This window comes from Pipistrellus hanaki (assembly GCF_964339955.1).
Source record: "Pipistrellus hanaki genome assembly, chromosome: 4".
Classification (NCBI taxonomy): Eukaryota; Metazoa; Chordata; class Mammalia; order Chiroptera; family Vespertilionidae; genus Pipistrellus; species Pipistrellus hanaki.
The window spans coordinates 94,094,698-94,112,495 of NC_140506.1; the positions used below are offsets into that span (position 1 = coordinate 94,094,698).

General features: G+C 50.6%; 1 protein-coding gene across 6 annotated transcripts in view; it reads left to right on the forward strand.

Moving 5' to 3' along the window:
* The window catches only part of KATNIP (katanin interacting protein), a 181,737-nt gene that overhangs the window by 109,203 nt on the left and 54,736 nt on the right, over positions 1-17,798 (forward strand). For 5 of the 6 annotated variants that reach the window (XM_084882882.1, XM_084882886.1, XM_084882887.1 and 2 more), the window contains 2 exons: positions 15,888-16,060; positions 17,032-17,097. In XM_084882882.1, the coding sequence (XP_084739008.1) occupies positions 15,888-16,060; positions 17,032-17,097 (239 nt within the window). The remainder of the gene's footprint in view (positions 1-15,887; positions 16,061-17,031; positions 17,098-17,798) is intronic. The other variant, XM_084882884.1, reaches the window with a different exon arrangement.

Consider the following 17,798-nt stretch of genomic DNA (forward strand, 5'->3'; position numbering starts at 1 on the left):
GTGCAAAGGAGCTTATGGCTGCTCTTCTAATGAAATGAGAGGTATACTGAGTGTGTGACCCAGCTACCGTCGAAAGCTCTTGGTTATATCCTATGCAAGTAAATTACATATGGAATTTATGTAAGCAGATCATATAAGTAAATTACAGCCTTGTAACTAGCCTTCAAGGTAAGTCCTGTGATGGTCCCCATTTCACAGACATGAAACTCAGGCACAGGGAGGTGATTCACACAGCTGGAAAGTGGCAGGTGGAGGCCTCCATCGCCAGTGGAGTAACTTCACTGCTGTGTCCCTAACCAGCAGACTGCACACACTGTGGCTGCAGAGAAACCATTTGCCTGGTACCCTGGGTCAAATCCAGTGGCTGAGTGGGACTGGGTGGAGATGAGGGGGCACTTGTTCAGGTTTCTATGACCAAAGGATCACAAAGAGCTCAAGGCATCCTGGTCAGGAATTTGGGGTCCTGGGCAAAATCCAGCCCCAGCCAGCAGCCCTGTTAGACAGGCGGAGTCAGGGGCCCTGACCTCTGTGGCTGTGGCATTTCATTAATGTTTACTGGGCAGCTGGAGCGATTGTTGCCTGCAGGGACAGGCCCGGGGACCTGCTGGTGGGAACCAGCCCCTCCCCCGCAGTCATGGTCCAGAGGTGGGTGCGCACCTGAGCCTGAGGCCTGAGCGTGGAGTTTTTCCCAGCAGCTCAGGGCAGATGGAGGGGGGAGAGGGAGGAGGGGAATAGCAAGAGCTGCCACTGACTTAGTGAGCATCTGTTCCATGCTGTGTAAATATTGTCTTGGTTTGGATTTCCCCAGAAACAGACTCCGAGAGGGATTCAAGAGCAAGTAATTTATTTGGGAGATGGCTCCTGGTAGGGGACGGAAAGGGAGGGAGCCAAAACTGGCTTCATCACCAAGCAAGTTAACTGGGCGGTAGAGTGCCACCTGGCTGGGGAGCTGGGGCCAGGGCTGAGCACCAGTCCCCACGTTGGTTGATGCTCCCACCCCGGGAGCGAGGCAGCTGGGCTGTCCACACTCTCCCTTCCCTCGGGTGGTAGGCTGCTCCTCGGGGTGGGCTCCAGCTCTCAGGCTCTGAGTGCCAGCACCCAGGCATTCTCTGATTAACCCGACCACAACCCAGCACCCACCTGGGAGGAAAGACTGAACAAGACAAGACATTTTAGATGGCAGATAACTAAAAAAAAAAAAAAAAAAAAAAAAAAAAAAAAAAAAAGTGGCTATAAGGCAGAGTCTATATCAGGGATGGGGAGCATCCATTTGGTCTGGGTGAGTTAATTAAATGTTGCCCCAATATAGCAGGCTAATTTTTAAGTTGTCAATTTTGTATAGCCCACGAATGATGTTATAAATATGCCCTTGGCAGAAAAAAGGTTTCCCATCCCTGGTCTGTATCAACCCATGTAATTAAAGTGTCCACATGGGGGTGATGCTTCGGCACAGCCAGATCCAGGTGATTAAAGTGTCGGCACCTGCCTCTCGGCTCTGCGCTCTTCTCTGTGCCCTTCATTCTCTGACAAGCGCACAGGGGTGGTGCGATGCCACCCGCAGCTCTGGGCTTACAGCCCACCAGCCCACAACCCTGGCGGAAACCAGCATGGCCGACTCTGCAGCCTTACCACCTGGTGCAAACCCTGCCCTCCACCGTCTAGCTCAGTGACCTTGGGCAGACTCCTTAGCCTCTGAGGGCCTCATTCTCCCCTCCCCCACACAGGGATGAGAATAAACCCTCCTGCATGTGTTGCCTCAGGGTTAAAGGGCTGGGTAGATAGACTGCTTCGAGGAGCACCTGGCTCCGGGCAAGTGCTCGGCCAGGGTCAGCTGGCACTGTTCTCACAACTGTCAGCAAAGCTCGGAGCTGCTTCTTGTTGCTGGCTTAGGTCCGGGAGGTTCTGTGAAGGAAACACTGGTGTGTCGCAGAGGCAGAGGGAGTGGGTGACAGGCAGCAAACTCTCAGAACTTCCTATGGAGACTGTTGCCTGTTCTCCCATTTCACAGATGAGGAGACCGGAGCTGAGGACATGAGAGTTACTTGCTCAGAGCAACAGACAGGACAGCGAAGCCAGGCTTCACACCCAGGCTTCAAGCTCCGGGCTCTGACTGGCTCTGTCAGGCTGCCTGCCTGGGGCCGCCTGGCCACAGGTGGCTTTGGAGGCACCTGGGTGTGTGGCTCCTGGCAAGCTTAACTGTGACTCCAGCACAGTTAAAGCTGCAGGCTTCCAGTTCAGTACACGAGCCCTGGGTTGGGGAGTTGAGGTAGCAGTCCAGGACTGGCAGCATGCGGCCCGGGGATGTGCCCTGGTGCATGGATAGGACCAGCAAGTGAGGCTGTAGGTTAGGGCATGCTCCAGCTCAGCCCAGTCCACTCCTGGGTGGGGTGGACAGCAGGTTTTCATCTTCTCAGACCTCACTAGGAACCTGGGTATAGAGCACCTACTATGTGCCAGCCCTGGTTCACGCCCTGGTGATCCAGTGAGCCATACACTGACCCTGCTCTCATGGCGTCTATGTGTCAGTGGGCAGGGATAGGTAACAATCATGAAGGTGGGGTAGTGACGATACTACCAAGACAGCAACAGGGTGATGGCTGGGCATCTCTGAGAAGGAAAGTCTTGAACTGAGACTGGATTATTTCCAGGACTAGCCCTTGGCAGAGGGGAAAGCCGTGCAGAGGCCCCGAGGTGGGAAAGAGCTGCTCAGCTAGCGCAGGAATCAGAAAGAAGGCTGGAGGGTCGAGCACAGGGAGGGGGCGGGGGGTGGCTTAGAGGAGGTCACCGAGGTGGACAAGGGCCAGAGCACACAGTGAGACCAGGAGAGGGACCCGGTGCCAGGCAGACCATTGTGGCTTTGCAGATGGGGCTGCCGTGACCAGGTTTACACTGTAACAAGATCCCTCCGCTGCCAAATGAAGTGTGGCCTATCGGGAGCCAGGATGGAAGTGGGGTGACCAAGGAAGAGACCACTGCAGGGTGGAGAGAGTGGTGGCTCTGAGTGTCACCAGTGGCTGGACTCCGGACAGTAATGGGCTTGCTGAGGAGACCATTTAAGCATGACTAGTTGTGACATTTTATCCTGAACAACCTGAGGCAAGAACCTGGGTGGTGGGGAGCTTGCTGAGACTTGGCTGCGATGTGGGGCCCTGGCCTGTCACTTGACTGGGGAGGGCTCTGAATCTGTGCCACCAGCAAAGGAGATTCAAGCATCTGGAGGTGGGGTCTGGGTCTGACCCTGCAGGCAGGCCGGGCCTCTGGTCTGTGTGCTGCCACTGCAGGGGTCAGTGGGAACGGCAGGAAAACTCAGCCTGCAGGCAGGGCAGTGTCCTCACACCCATCACCACGGAGAGCCAGGATCCAGTGGGCAAAGTGAGGATCAAGCTGGTTCCTGGGGTCTTCTTGCCCAAAACTCAGAGCCTAGAAAGAGGCTGATGGAATCTGAGGAAGGCAGGGTGGGGAGGGACTCACTGTCCAAATGACATGTTGACAAGGGCATGTCATGGTCACAGCAGCTGATAAGGTTAAACATATATACATAGGTGTCAGGTAAACCTGGTGATCTTGGCATCTATCAGTTTTGGTCAGGCGAAGAGCCGGGGAGCTGGGAAGGAGAGAGAGAAGGAGCCACAGGCAAGCTGCAGGCCAGGCCCTCTCAGAGCTCCACAGGAGAGTGTGGGTGGCAGTCCCCTGTGACGTTTCTGCTACACCTGGGCCGGCTCCACTGACTGCTGCTCACGTTGACAAGACACGAGTCTGTACTGCTGGTGTTCACTCTGTCAAAAACAAAAATGGCTTTTCAGAAAGTTCCTCCAAAATAAGTTGTCAAAAAGAAATGGTACCAAGGTATGTGGGAGCAGCCTGGCGGTGGCCAGCCATCCTGCCGGGCTTTCTGGGATTTTCTTCCTTCATGGCGGGCCACCACCACCAAAGTTTTCCTGTCTGAGTAATAGAAATGAAGAACCAGCATTCACAAAGCTCCGACCAAGCTCCCAGGCCATGCTCTGTACAGGCAAATGCAATCTTGCACTTACTTACCCAAACAACCTGTGTGGTAGGTACCACTGTTGTCAACACCATTGTACAGAGCAAACCCAGGCTTCAGTGGGGAAGCCAGTGTTTGAACTGGCTGCAGAGTCCCTGGTCTTGACCTCTCCACTGCCTGGCCTTCCTGAGCCAGCTAATATGTCATGTGCTTACTACATACCCACATCAGCCTAGTCTCAGCAATCACACCTAAACACAGGCTTGAGGCATTTGTTATGCTTTTTCTAATGCTCATTATTATCCTATATAATAATCCTGTGTAATTAAGAGGTAATATGCAAATTGACCATCACTCCCAACACACAAGATGGCCATCCTCGTGTGGACACAAAATGGCCGCCACAGATGGACAGCAGGGGAGGGCAGTTGGGAGGGGCCAGGCCTACAAGGGAGGGCAGTTGGAGGGTGATCAGGCCTTTAAGGGAGGACAGTTGGGGGGGACCAGGTTTGCAGGGGAGGGCAATTGGGAGCAATCAGGCCTGCAGGGGAGGATAGTTAGGGGCGACCAGGCAGGCAGGGGAGGGCAATTAGAGGTGACCAGGCCAGCAGGAGATGGCAGTTAGGGGCAATTGGGCTAGCAGGGGAGCAGGTAGGCATCGATCAGGCTGGTAGGGGAGTGGTTAGGAGTGATAAGGCTGGCAGGCAGAAGCGGTTAGGGGCAATCAGGCAGGCAGGCAGGCAGGTGAGCAGTTGGGAGCCAACAGTCCTGGGTTGTAAGAGGGATGTCCCAGATTGGAGAGGGGAGGGCAGTTGGGGGACACCCCCCAGTCCCCGTGCACAAATTTTATGCACTGGGCCTCTAGTAAATATATGACTTAATATTTTAAAAGTTAAGCCCCGTATTAACTAAAATTATTTGGAATACTGTATCAGTTTCTTAGGGCTGCTGTGACAAAGGACCGCAATATGACTGGTTTAAACAACAGGATCTTATTATCTCCAGTTTTCGAGGCTAAAAATCCAAGATCAAGGTGTCATCTGGGCCATGTTCCTTTTGAAGGCACCAGGAAGAATCTGTTGACGGCCTCTCTGCTAGTGACCTGTGGCAGCATAACTTCAGCCTGCACGTGCACTGCCCTATGTGCGCACCTGTCTCTGGGTCCGTTCCCCCTTTTATAGGGACACAGTTATACTGGATTAAAGCCCACCCCAATGACCCTATCGTAACTCGATCATTTGCAAGTACCATATTTCCAAATAAGGTCCCAGGTACTAGGAGTTAGGATTTCAACATCTTTTGGGGGAGACACAACAACCCTTAACACATGTTCATATGCAGCATTTTGAGAAGTAGAACTTAATTAACTACTTTCTAATCTGCCTTTCTCCAGATGGTATGTAGTGCAAGACTTTAACAAGTACTTGAGCAGATGAGGATGAAGTAAAAAACATGAGAAAGAAAATCAGTTGAGCATACTGATGTCTGAGGGGGTACTGGTTATGACTCTGAACTTCCTGACCAGCATGGTAAAAAAGCATGCACTCACATAAAAATGCATGTTGGTCCATCTCATATAAACCAGATTGCCAGTTGTCCCTGGTACTTGGTTCTTAGAGCAGTTTGTCCAGTTGTTCTCTTAAAGAGGACACTGTTTGAGGAAGTGGAGTCTTCATTTTGAAGGGGTTTGGGGCTCAGCCTTTATCTGTTAAGTATACTTGACTCCAACAGAATCCAAATTTGAAGAAAGGAAAGATGAAAACCACAGCACTGTAACCACCCTCACACTGAAAAGGGATTACAGTGGTGCCAAGTGTAAAGTGAGGATTAGTTTCTAAAGGTCACAGAGAGAGCAGGTGGCCAAAACCCAGCTGATGATCAAGTGCAGCACATAGGGCTCCATATAGACACCACCACACAGACCATCACCTCTCAGCAAGCCTAAGGGTCTCTCTCCTCCTCCACACAGACCATCTCCTCTCAGCAAGCCTAAGGGTCTCTCTCCTCCACACAGACCATCTTCTCTCAGCAAGCCTAAGGGTCTCTCTCCTCCACACAGACCATCACCTCTCAGCAAGCCTAAGGGTCTCTCTCCTCCTCCACACAGACCATCTCCTCTCAGCAAGCCTAAGGGTCTCTCTCCTCCTCCACACAGACCATCACCTCTCAGCAGGCCTAAGGGTCTCTCCTCCTCCACACAGACCATCACCTAAGAATCTCTCTCCTCCAAGGTGGGAACAATCACAGCTTCCCGGCCGAGCCCCAGAGAAGCAGTCAGCTTTGGTTAGGGTCTGGGTTGCAAGGGAAATGGGTCTTTGTAAACACTGGCATTATGCTGAGGGCTCTGGGATGCTGACATCTTCAGAGGCATAAGGAACTTGAGGTTATCTTCCTGGGGCATACAAAAATCATCCTTTTTGCCTCTTCCTGGTGAGCTTAACCTCTTATCACCAGGTATTGTCTCTTTTTCACTCTAGTAATACTTTTTTGCCCTCAAGTTTACCAGCTTTCTTTCGGTTAGTGTTTACATTGTGGATCTTACATTTTTTCACTTTCAAACTTTCTCTTCTAAGCAGCGTGTAATGCTTTTTACATTTTTATCCTCTAGCAATCTATGCATTTTAATAAGCACATTTAGTCCATTTATATTTAATGTAATTGCTCATATATTTGAGTTTAAATCTACTATCTTATTTGCTTTTTATTCTGCCTGTTTTATGTTTCTTTTTCTTTCCTTTCTTGTGCTCTTTTGAACTGATTACTTTATATTTTTTTCTATTTTTCCTCTCTATTAGCTTGTTAGTTACACATTCTCTTATTATTCGTTTAGTCATTACCAAAGATTGCAACATGCATTCTTGACCTATTAGAGTCTACTTTAAATTAACAAGTTTACTACTTCTCATTTAAGGGAAGGACCTTACAGCTCTGAAACTTCATTTACCCTCCTCTCAACTGACATGTTATTATTGCCATGCATTTTAATTCTCTCTACATAGTACACCTCACTAGATGATGCCATCATCATCCTTTATCATTTTACACAGTCAGTAGTATGTGGGATTTGCACACAGTATTAACCCTTCTGTGCCCTTCAGGCCTGGCTCTTTCCAGGCCACTCTGACTCTCAGACGTGGCCCTGACTTTGTTTCCTGGGCTTCTCCGCTTCCCAGCTTTGTGGCAGCTCTTTTCAGAATCAGCGGTGCCGTAAGGGGAAACACCTTCCAGGGGCTGGGTTCACCTCCCTGAGTTCCTGTCTCCAGCCTGCCGTTGTCCTTATAATTTGTTACAGCCCTGCTTGCTTTCCATGCCTTCAAACATATCTTTTTCCAAACAGATTGTTATAATATTTGGTCCAATTTGTCTAGTTGTACTCCAGGGGAGAGTTGGTCTGCATTAGCTCACCTGCCATTATCAGAAATGAAACCAATTGCCTGCACTCTTTAAAGAGGCATTTCTCTCCTTGTCCCCTTTGCTTTGGCCAAGGTGATAAATTTGAGTTGTGTCAATTAAATGAGCAATTCCACTCGAGCTTACTTCCTTTATCGCTGTAATTGTGCCAGCTGCTAATGAAGAGGCCTCCTGTGCTGCTTTACTCTGGTGTCTGTCCATAAGCCTCCCAAGAAACTTCCGGAGGCCTGTTACGTTCTTGAGGGAGAAAGAACATCAGTCTTTAATGTGTAAAGTTTCTGTCCAAGTTGTCAGAGTGCTCTAGAGAAGTGATATATCTGAACCAGTTTTCCCAGACAAGATGCCAACCCTAGAAATAAAGTAACTCCCCTCAGTGCGAGGGAATTCGAAGACCCTGACAGGCCTGCAGTTAGCATTTCTCCCAGGAAAACCTGTAGCAGAAAGACCATTCCGCCAAGTTCAGAGTCATATTTGTCAGTGTTTATCATTAATAGCAAGTGACAGAAATTTCACCTGGCTGAAGCAACAAAGGAAAATATATTGCTCATAGACCCAGAAAGTCCAGGGCTCTAGGTCTGACCTCAGGCGTGGTGGTATCCAGATGCTCAGATGATTCTCATCAGGAAGCTGTTTCTTTATCACTCACCTCTATTTTCCTCTAGTCCAGTAGGTCTCAAACTTAAATTGTGCATTAGAAGTTTTTTGCAAAGCAAATTAAAGCACAGATTGTTAAGCTCCAGCCCTAGTTTCTAATTCAGTGCCTAAGTACTTTAATGCCTAACAGTTCTCAGGTGATACTGATGTTACAGGGACCACTTTGGGAACCACGTTTCTAGTCTCAGGCACAGCCTGCAGATGGCCCGCTCAGTGGAGCGTCAGCCTGTGGACTGAAGAGTCCCAGGTTTGATTCCAGGTCAGGGCACATGCCTGGGTTGTGGGCTTGATCCCCAGGAGGCAGCTAATCAATGTTTCTCTCTCATCATTGATGTTTCTATGCCTCTCTCCCTCTCCCTTCCTCTCTGAAATCAATAATAAATTTAAAAAGTCATTTAGCTGCATGGCAGGGGAAGCCCTGATTGCCTTCCTTGAAAATCGTGTGCGTTTCTGGGCTGAAGAAGAGACAGCAGAAGGGTGTTAAGAATCATAGGCAATACCTGCACATGGAGAGGTCACCAAAAAAGCTTTAGAGATGAGAATACAGGCCTTTGTGAGCTGTGTGTATCAGCTATTTATTGCTGCTTGATGGTCTATCCCAAAATGTAGTGGCTTAAAACAACAGCCCTGGTATTGCTCAGGGTCTGCAGGTGGGCTGACGGTTCTGCAGTGAGCTAGTGGGTGGCTGGGCTGGCTGGTTTCAGCTGGTCTCCCCCTCTGTCTGGCAGCCCAACCAGCTCGGGACCTCAGCTGGGAGACTTGTCTCTGCTCCATGTAGTCTCATCAGCCAGAACGTGGTGGTCTCAGGGTAGCAAGAGACGAACACCCCAGTGTGTATGTACTTTTTAAAAACTCTGCTTGGCCATACTTGCCAGCGGCCTATTGGCCAAAGGAAGGCATCAGGCAGGCCAAGCCCAGCTAGAGAACTTGACCGCATCTCCTGGCTGGAGAGACTGCACCACCACCTTGCAGAGTGGCCCCCGTCCAGAGGGCAGGAAAGTGTGGCCATTTGTCAGTCTCTTACACCAGGAGAAGCACCATTCACCCGGTGGCTTTGACACACACTGACCACCTGGGGGACAGATGCTTAATGCAGGAGCTGCTCCCTAATGGTCAGTGCGCTCCCACAGTGGGAGTGCTGCTCAGCTGACCCATGGGCAACCAGACACTGCTTTCTGAGGAGGCGGAGCCATCTCAAAATGCACCGAAGCTTTGGAATCCCCAGCACGCAGTACGCAGGAGCCTGGAGGACCACTGTTCCAGAGCGTGAACTGCTTCCGCCCCCCAGTTGGATTTGAGATGAGAATGTGGGCTTCTCAAGACAAATCAGGGCTCCTCCTGCCACTCCCATTCAGGCTTTTCTGCTCAGCTGCTGTCCTGGACCTTTTGCCACACAAAGTTGTATACAGCCTCCAGGCCGACAGGGAGTGGGGTGCACTGTGGAAACTGGGCGCTTATCCGCTGTCTAAAGGGGTACTGCTACCCAGCTCCAGCTTATGATTGTCACACGGAATGCCAGTCAGGGTTGCCAGATCGAATGGTTTTTTCAAGAGATGCCAGGAGTCCCAATTTTTCTCTTTTTAAAAATTCTTGGCATCTATTTCCAATAAAAACACACACACATAGAAGTCACACACCTGCTAGCTGGTTTTGGCCTGTGGCCTTCTGGCTTATGATCTCTATGCTAGACTCTTTTACGGATTTCATATGTCTCGGTGGATTCCCCGGTGATTTGGCCGAGACTGAATTTGGGCTTTTCGAGTCACAGCTGGTGGCCGGGAACAAGTCACCTGGCCGGCCGGCCACCAGCAGCCCCGCATGCCCGTCTGGGTGACATGTGTTGTATTCATGGTAAATCTCCTAAATGACACGCTCTTTGTTTCTCCGCGAGAGAGACGAGGCCAAGGCCCAGTGAAGCGAAGGGAAAGCGACACGAACAGCAGGGGGATGGTTTTCAACCAGAAAATAGCGGTTTGGGATAAATTAAAATGTGCAATTTGGCTTTTGCTGGTGGCACACGTTTATTGTGTGAATAAATGCACACTTTCCAGATCCAAGATGTGAATAACCGCCCCCCCCCCCCAACCAGCGCCCCCGGTGTGCCCAAGCTGCTGCAGAAATGGCTCACCCGAGTGGGCAGGGACAGCTTCCCAGAGTTACCGTGTTGTCACCTCCTGTGCCATGAGGATCACAGTGAGCACAGGCGGTAGGCAGAAAGGTGATTCAGGCGGCGCAGCCTGTGGACAGACGTCTGGAAGCCGCGGGTGGGAGAGCTCGGGCGGCGGAGCTGCGGAGTGACCTTCACTTGGAGAAAGGGCGATTTAATTTTGAAAAGCATCTTCTTAGCATAATATGACTCTGAGGGCACCGCAGCGCCGGCGATCATTTGCCGGAAGAGCTCCCTCCCAAACGAGAGACACCGCAGCAGAAGGGTTTGAGCGGACGAGGCTGGGTCCGCTGGGAGGGTCCGCCTTCTCCGGCGTCCTTTCCCGGATGGGGCGGCGTGGGCTCGCAGGGCCAAGGTCAGCTGGTGACCTCAGGCAGCTGTCCACCGGGCCCAGACCACGGGGCACCTGGTGGCGGCACAAAGGCCAAGGTCACCACGCAGATCTTTGTAACTGATTTAAAGTGCGCCATGCCGGGAATGGAGAAGGAGCTCATGAATTTCAGGTGCTGCCCGAGCTCTCTGCCAGGGCGGGAGCCTGCCTCCCCCGCCCCGCCCCCCAGTGTCAGTGCTGCCCATTGTTTAGCTCAGTGTTTCCCAACCTTCTCTCATGATGAGAATCACCTGGTGGAGTTGTTAAAATACAGATTCCTGAATCCCAACTAAGAAGTGCTAAACTAGAACTTTTGGGAACATATAGGTAAAATTGCATACTTAACTAGTGCTCTTAGTGCTCATTTTTTGTTTCCTGGTCTGTCTTAGAGCACTAGTTAAGTATACAATTTTACCTATATGTTCCCAAAAACTCTAGTTTAGCACTTCTTAGTTGGGATTCAGGAATCTGTATTTTAACAACTCCACCAGGTGATTCTCATCATGAGAGAAGTTTGGGAAACACTGGTTTAGCTGAATATAGATTTCAGTCCCTTATTTATAGAATCACTTACAGCAGGATTTTCCACCCTTTTCATCTGATGGCACACATTAATTACTAAAATTCTGCAGCACACCAAAACATATATTTTTTATCTATATGACTAAAATAAGTATAATTTTGATTCATTTACACTGGACGGCTGTTGTCATTTGTTTATTTGGTAATCTAAGGGAAAATAGATCTGTGCCCAGTCAGGATTGCACGTTTTAAGAAATCTTGTGACCCACCAGGGTGCCGTGGTACACCCATTGAAAATCTCTGCGCCCTAGGATCTGAAGGGTCAGGTGATGGAAGAAACTATATGTTTTTGTGATATGCACAAATACGGAGGTTGACAAGGTTTGGGGTTGAAATCATTTTCCATCGCTCATTTGACAAAAACCGTAATGCCAGGTGCCCCTAAGCAAGATGGGCGTGGCCTGAGGCAGTGTCAGGCCTGTGGGCTTAAATGGCCACATGAGAACTGAGCGCAAGACTTCTCCACCTTCACTGTCCACCATGCTTTCCTCGTCCCTCCCTCCAGCTCCCCTGCCACTCCTCACTCTTCACTGAGCCCACCTCTGCCCACCTCAGGGCCGTGGCCTGGAACAGCCTCTCCGAATGGGCGTTCTCAGGTTTCATGCCTCAAGGTCTCTGCTCAGATGTCACCTCCTGACTGAGTGTCTCCTTTCCCTCAGCATCCTGCCCCTCCTGGCTTCTCTCCTCCTCGCCTGCTTTGTTGGTTTCCCAGCACTCACCACCTGCTGCATGTCCTGTGTGCACCTGCCTAACCTTGTCTGTCTCTGCCCCATGCCTGTGAGTGTGAAGACAGCGTGTGCCTGTTGCATCCACCCCTGTAGCTCTGAGCCCCGAGCAGCGTGGCATCCCACAGCGTGGTCAGGTCTAGAACCGGATCCTGCTGTCTTCGTGCTGCTGGGAGGGGTTCCGCTCAGCTCTCCCCGGGCGCCGTGTGTTTGCAGAGCAGGAGTTCAGCCCTGCCCCGCTGTAGCTCCAGACCAAGTCCGTTAGTGTTCCTTCACTCCTCCCTTCTGGCCTCCCAGCCCCTTCAGGCGCCGGAGCTCCTTTCGCCCGAGTGAGAAGACTGCAGTGTAGCCCTCCGCACCCTATTACCCGCCTTGTTTCATTCACTGAGGATTCCCCCTCCTGCAGCTCGTTAAACCAGTTCCTTATAGCTCTGCCGTCTCTGCCTGTTTCTTTACCCTCTCATCCCTCTGACTGCAGAGCAGGCCGGGGAGCTGATAAGAAGGCAAGCAGGGAAAGTTAATGCAGCCTTGGCCGGGTGAGCAGAAACCCCGGGTCACCTTGCAAGCAGCTCATTACTTTTCTGTCCCCAGGAGCAGCACTGGGCAATGACAGAGTCCATCAAAGTCAGAAAATGGCCCATTGCTGCTTACCGCGCAGGCCAGCCAGCCACGGGTGCTCGAGGGCTCCTGTGGATGCCCTTGGCACCAGCACCACCAGCCCCGCCCCCTCTCCCCCAGGGAAGCAGCTTGGACAGTACTACACCAGCCCCTGGGTTCTATTGATCATGCTTCTTAAACCTGGAGTATGTTATAAACAAACAAAACTAAGGGGGTTTCACAGAAATTTCATATTTGAGCTTTTCCTGAAAAAAATAAAATGGCAATACTAGGACCACAGGTCAATATGGCAGGTGTCGCCTGGAGCCGGGTGTTGGCTCCTTACTGAGGGGGGTCCAGGCTTACTCCATATGCCTGCCTCTGGTGCCTGGGCGTTTGCATTCACATCCCCTCTCCTGGGTACCTGGTAGAAATTGGTAGTGCCCCATTTTAGTTTGGCTTTTCCGTAAAAACCTATAGTCCCATCACCCAGCGCCTGGCTGTACTGGAGGTCATCCATGGAGCTGCCGTGACCCCTCCCTCCCCTGCCAGTGCCCCTCTTATGCTGCTACTTGAACTGTCATTCAGACACAGCATTCTAACAGCACAGAGCAGAGGTCAAGTGCTCCAAGAGGAATCTCCGGTCATCGACAGTGATGGTTTCTGGAGGTCATGAGGATGGAAGGACCCTGTTTTTCAACAAGCTTTATACCAGGCCATATATATGTGGACCCCACTGTGCCAACTCAGCAGCTCCACTTTGATGCCAACACATCCCAGACCCAACCTGTCCAAACCTGAGCCCGCTCCTTCTTCTAAACCCGCTCCCCACAGCTCAACTGAATGCGAGTCCATTGTCCATTTCCTCAGGCCCAAACCCAGTCACCCTTGGCTCCTCCCTCTCCCCCAGCCACACCTGTGCTGTCAGGAAAGCAGTGGATGTGCAGAATCTGCGCTCCATATCCCTCTGCCTCTGCTCCCATGCCTCCCTGCATAGCTGTGCTGGCCGCTCACCGGCCTCTCTGAGCTCACCCTCACCTCCCTCCAGTCTGTTCTCCACCTACGTCAGCTCAGGTCATCTCTTGCTCTAAACCCTTCTGTAGTTTCCCACTGTACTCGGAGGAATGGCCTTATTGTGTGACCTGGCCTTCCCTCTGCTCCAGCCCGAGGTGCCTTGCTGCCCACGGACACACCACAGGCCTCTCGCTCTGCCCTGGTGCCTGGGCCATGCTTCCCTGGTGCTCCCTGATGCTCCCTCCACCCCGCACCCCGTCTCCTTTGCCCTGCTCTGCTTGTCTTGTTTTTCCATGTCGTTTTCTGCTAACACCCTGTACTATTTATCTTTCTCTAGCAATTGTCTCTCTCCCCAACGGTGGGAGATCTTGATCTGTCTGATCACTGCTATGTCCCCAGCGCCAAGAACAGATGTGGCAGAGTGGCATTCAATAAATTCAGTAGGTAAAAGCCTCTCTCAAGATCCCAATAGAAATATTTCAAGCAGTTTTAAGAAATCATTGAAGGGTCTTCTTCCCCTCCCCCCCCTTTAAATTGATTTCTAGAGAGAGAGGAAGGGGGAAAGAGAGTCATTAACATGAGAGGAAACCTTGATTGGCTGCCTACTGCATGTACATCCCCTATCTGGGATCAAAACCACAACCCAGAATCAACCAACAACCTTTCGGTACCACACTGGCCAGTACAAGCAGTTCTTTTAAGTGGAGATTTTTTTTTTAAAAAACATAGAAATAATCCAAATATAAACAATTGAGAGGATGTTATAGTGAGCCCTATGTGTCCATTACCAACTAATTTCATTTCCTCTACTCCCCAGATAGTTATGAAGCAAATTTAAGTCATCATATTATGCTGTAGATATTTTAGCATGCTTTTCTTTTCACAGCTATATAGTACTCCACCATTAGGTGGATATACCATAACGTATTTTATTCAGCCAGTCTTATTGGATGTTTTTGTATATCACTTTATACTTTATAAAACCAATTTTTCCACTATTGGAATTTCCAAAATCAACTGTACCTTTGCAATACTATTTTTCTTAAATTGAAGAGTAATTTTTTTGTAATTCTTGTTATTCCTGTAAAAACAACATAAAGCAAAAATATTTCAAAATATTAATCCTTTTGCCCTGGCCAAGTGGGTCATTGGTTGGAGCATTGTCCCACATACCAAAAGGTTGTGGGTTCAATTCCTGATCAGGGCACATACCTGGGTTGCATTTTCAGTCCCCAGTAAGGGAGCATATGGGAGGCAACCAATCAGTGTTTCTCACATAGATGCCTCCCTCTCTCTCCTTTCTATTTCTCTCTCTTTCTCTCTCCCTTTCATCTTCCCTTCCTCCCTCCCTCCCTCCCTCCTTTCCTTTCTCTTTAAAAAAATCAATAAACATATCCTCTGGTGAGGATTAACAAATAAATAAATATTCATCCTTTCCATATTATATATTATTCCTTATAGATACTTCGGTAGAGGGTTAATTTTTAATAACTTTATTTTGATATAATGTCACACTTATAGGAAGTTGCAGGGACAGTGCAAATGACCTCCCATAAACCCCTCATCCAGGCTCACCAGTTGTTGGCATTTGATCCCAATTGCTTTATGATTGCTGTGTGTGTGTGTGTGTGTGTGTGTTTTAATCATTTGCGATTTTAAAAAATACATCATTCCCCTTTATCCCTGAACACTGCTGTATGCATAGTTTCCCTTCTGTATCTGGGGGGATTGATTCCAGGACCCCTGTGGACATCAAAATCCGATGCTCAAATCCCTTATGTAAAATGGGGTAATATTTGCATATAACCTATGCACATGCTCCTGTATGCATTAAATGATGTCTAGATTATTTATAATGCCTAACACGGTGTAAGTGCTATGTAAATAGTTATTATTCTTATTGTTCAGGGACTAACAACAAGGAAAAAAGACTGAGCACGTTCAGTACAGAAGCAACGATCACAGGCCTAACTGAATAGTGCACATTTGAACCTGCGACTGTGGAGCCCACAGATAGGAGGGGCTGGCTGTACCTCCTGAGAACAAGGGCATTCGTTTTATGTTACCATGGCACACTTAAGTTATGAAATTTAGGCTAATTTAGCATTTAGACAGTGCTGTTATCTAAGCTGCAGACTAGGTTGGATTCCTCCCCTTGCAAAATGATGCTCTTATAGCTCGCTACCCCAGTCCAGCCCCAGGATGGCCGCTGCCTTCAGTGGTATGTCTGCCAGTCTCCTTTAATGTGGCAGCTCTCAGGCTGTCTGTGTCTTTCATGACCTTGACATTTGTTTTATAGATTGTTCTCAAATTGAGCTTGATAGCTCTTTAGCTGCTCTCTGAGAATGCACCCTAAAGGGAGCCCCCTGTTATTGCCCCCAGGACCTGGGAGCCGCCGGGAGAGACCGCTCTCAGCAGCCCGGAAACCTGTGCTCCAGGCTGAGGACCCCCAGGAGGACGCATCAGCTGTGCTCCGCGCCATCCAGGTGGAGAACGAAGCCCTGCAGAGGGCGATCCTGAGCAGGAGGGCCGAGCCCCCCAGCAGCCAGCTGCAGGTGCCTGTGTGTTCCCTGGCTGGGGGAGGGGACCTAGGACTCTGCTACTCCAGGGCCTGGTGTCTGAGCAGTGCTGGCACCGAGCATGTGGTGTGTGAATCTCTGACCTCACACTGACCTGCACATCCATTGCTTACTGCACAGTCCCTCACCGCCTGCCAGAGGTTCCATTTCCTCCGCCTTCCCATTTTCCATTTACTGTGGAAAGCCCAAGTTGAATGCCAATATGCCTCTAATCCTTGCCGATCTCCCTGCAAACCTGACACCTCAGACTAGGGTTGCAAACTGGAGGTAAGAGAAAGAATGGAGTAAACGGCAAGCCCTGGCTTCTCTGAAAAGATGTCACTCCCAGAGCATGAGCTTGACAGGCCTCTGGGTCCTCCCCACCCCTGCAGCCATTCCCGGACTGCTTCTCCTGCTCAGAAAACCTCCCTGGCCCTACAGGGTTTGAGTTTGTGCTTCTACCCTGGGCTTTGAGCAATAAGCAGGAGAAACAGTGGGGTGAGCAGGGCCCCTCGGAAGCGGAGGTCCTGACATGCTCGGTGCACACATCCTTTCTCAGAAGCACGCTCCCTGACTCAGCTGCTGAAACCTTCGACCTTAGCTTGTCCCACGGAGGCTCACAGTAACCTTGGAAGATGCAGCACTGTTTCAGCACCCTATCTTCAGAGGTGCCGAGGGCACCAGGGAAGCAGGGTGGCTCACTCAGGCCATGCCTTTGGAAGGGGCCCGGGTCTGCCTGCCTGCAAGCCTGGAGCCCATCCCATTGCTTCGCAGCCTCCAGTGTGGCCTGTTCTTTGGGACATTCATCGAGCGGCACCTGTTGTGTTTTCCTGGAGCTCAGTACCTTCCTGTGTCTGTGTAGGAGATCGCAGGACGGTCCCTGCCCCTCTTCACCCTCCTCTGTCAGTGAGGCGTAGGCAGTGGGTGGCTTTGTTCTGACCTCAGGTCATGTGATTACATCATTCCAGGGCATGGAGGAACCTCCAGCAAAACCGTGGACTGGTCTGCTGAAGGCACAGGAGGAGAGCCCAGAGGTCAGTGGAGGCCCGAGAGGAGGGCAAAGCCCCTGCCCACAGCACTTGGTGCCCCAGAGAGCTTCCCTCACACCACCCAGCAGTCCTCGCTGCTCCTGGGCACGGAGCTGTCCTGCCATTCCATGTCCTGCAGGGCTGAGCCAGGCCTGCTGACTCCAGCTTCTTGTTACATTTCTACTTCCTGACAAGACAACACCAAAAACAGATCTGAGTGTTCGGAGTAAATAAATTCTAGCCCTATCTACCTAGGTCCATTGGACCTATCTCGGCAAATACAGGCGGGAATTACCAAAATGCCCGGGAATGTCTTTGAGGTTGTGCTCCAGTCTGTGCTGTGAGCTCAGAATACAGATCAGATTAGCCCCTGGCCTTGCAAAGCGTTCAGGCAACAAGCAAATGAAGCCATAAATAAGCAGGTGACTTCAGGGAGATGACAAAGCGGATGGGTATGGGATGGCGGCTCTCTCCGGCAGGCAGTCCAAGGAGGCCCCTCGGAGGAGGCCCCATGTGAGCTGACCCTGTGTGCTAAGAAGGAGTCAGCCAGCAACAGGAAGCAGCATTTCAAGTAGGATGAACAGGGAGCAGCTTTGAAGTGAGAATGAGTTGGCAGAGCAGGAAGAAGCCTGGTTCTGAGGGGGAGTGGGGGCAGGAGCGGAGAGAGCATCCAGTTGGGATAGAATGGTGTTCAGGCAGCACCGGGA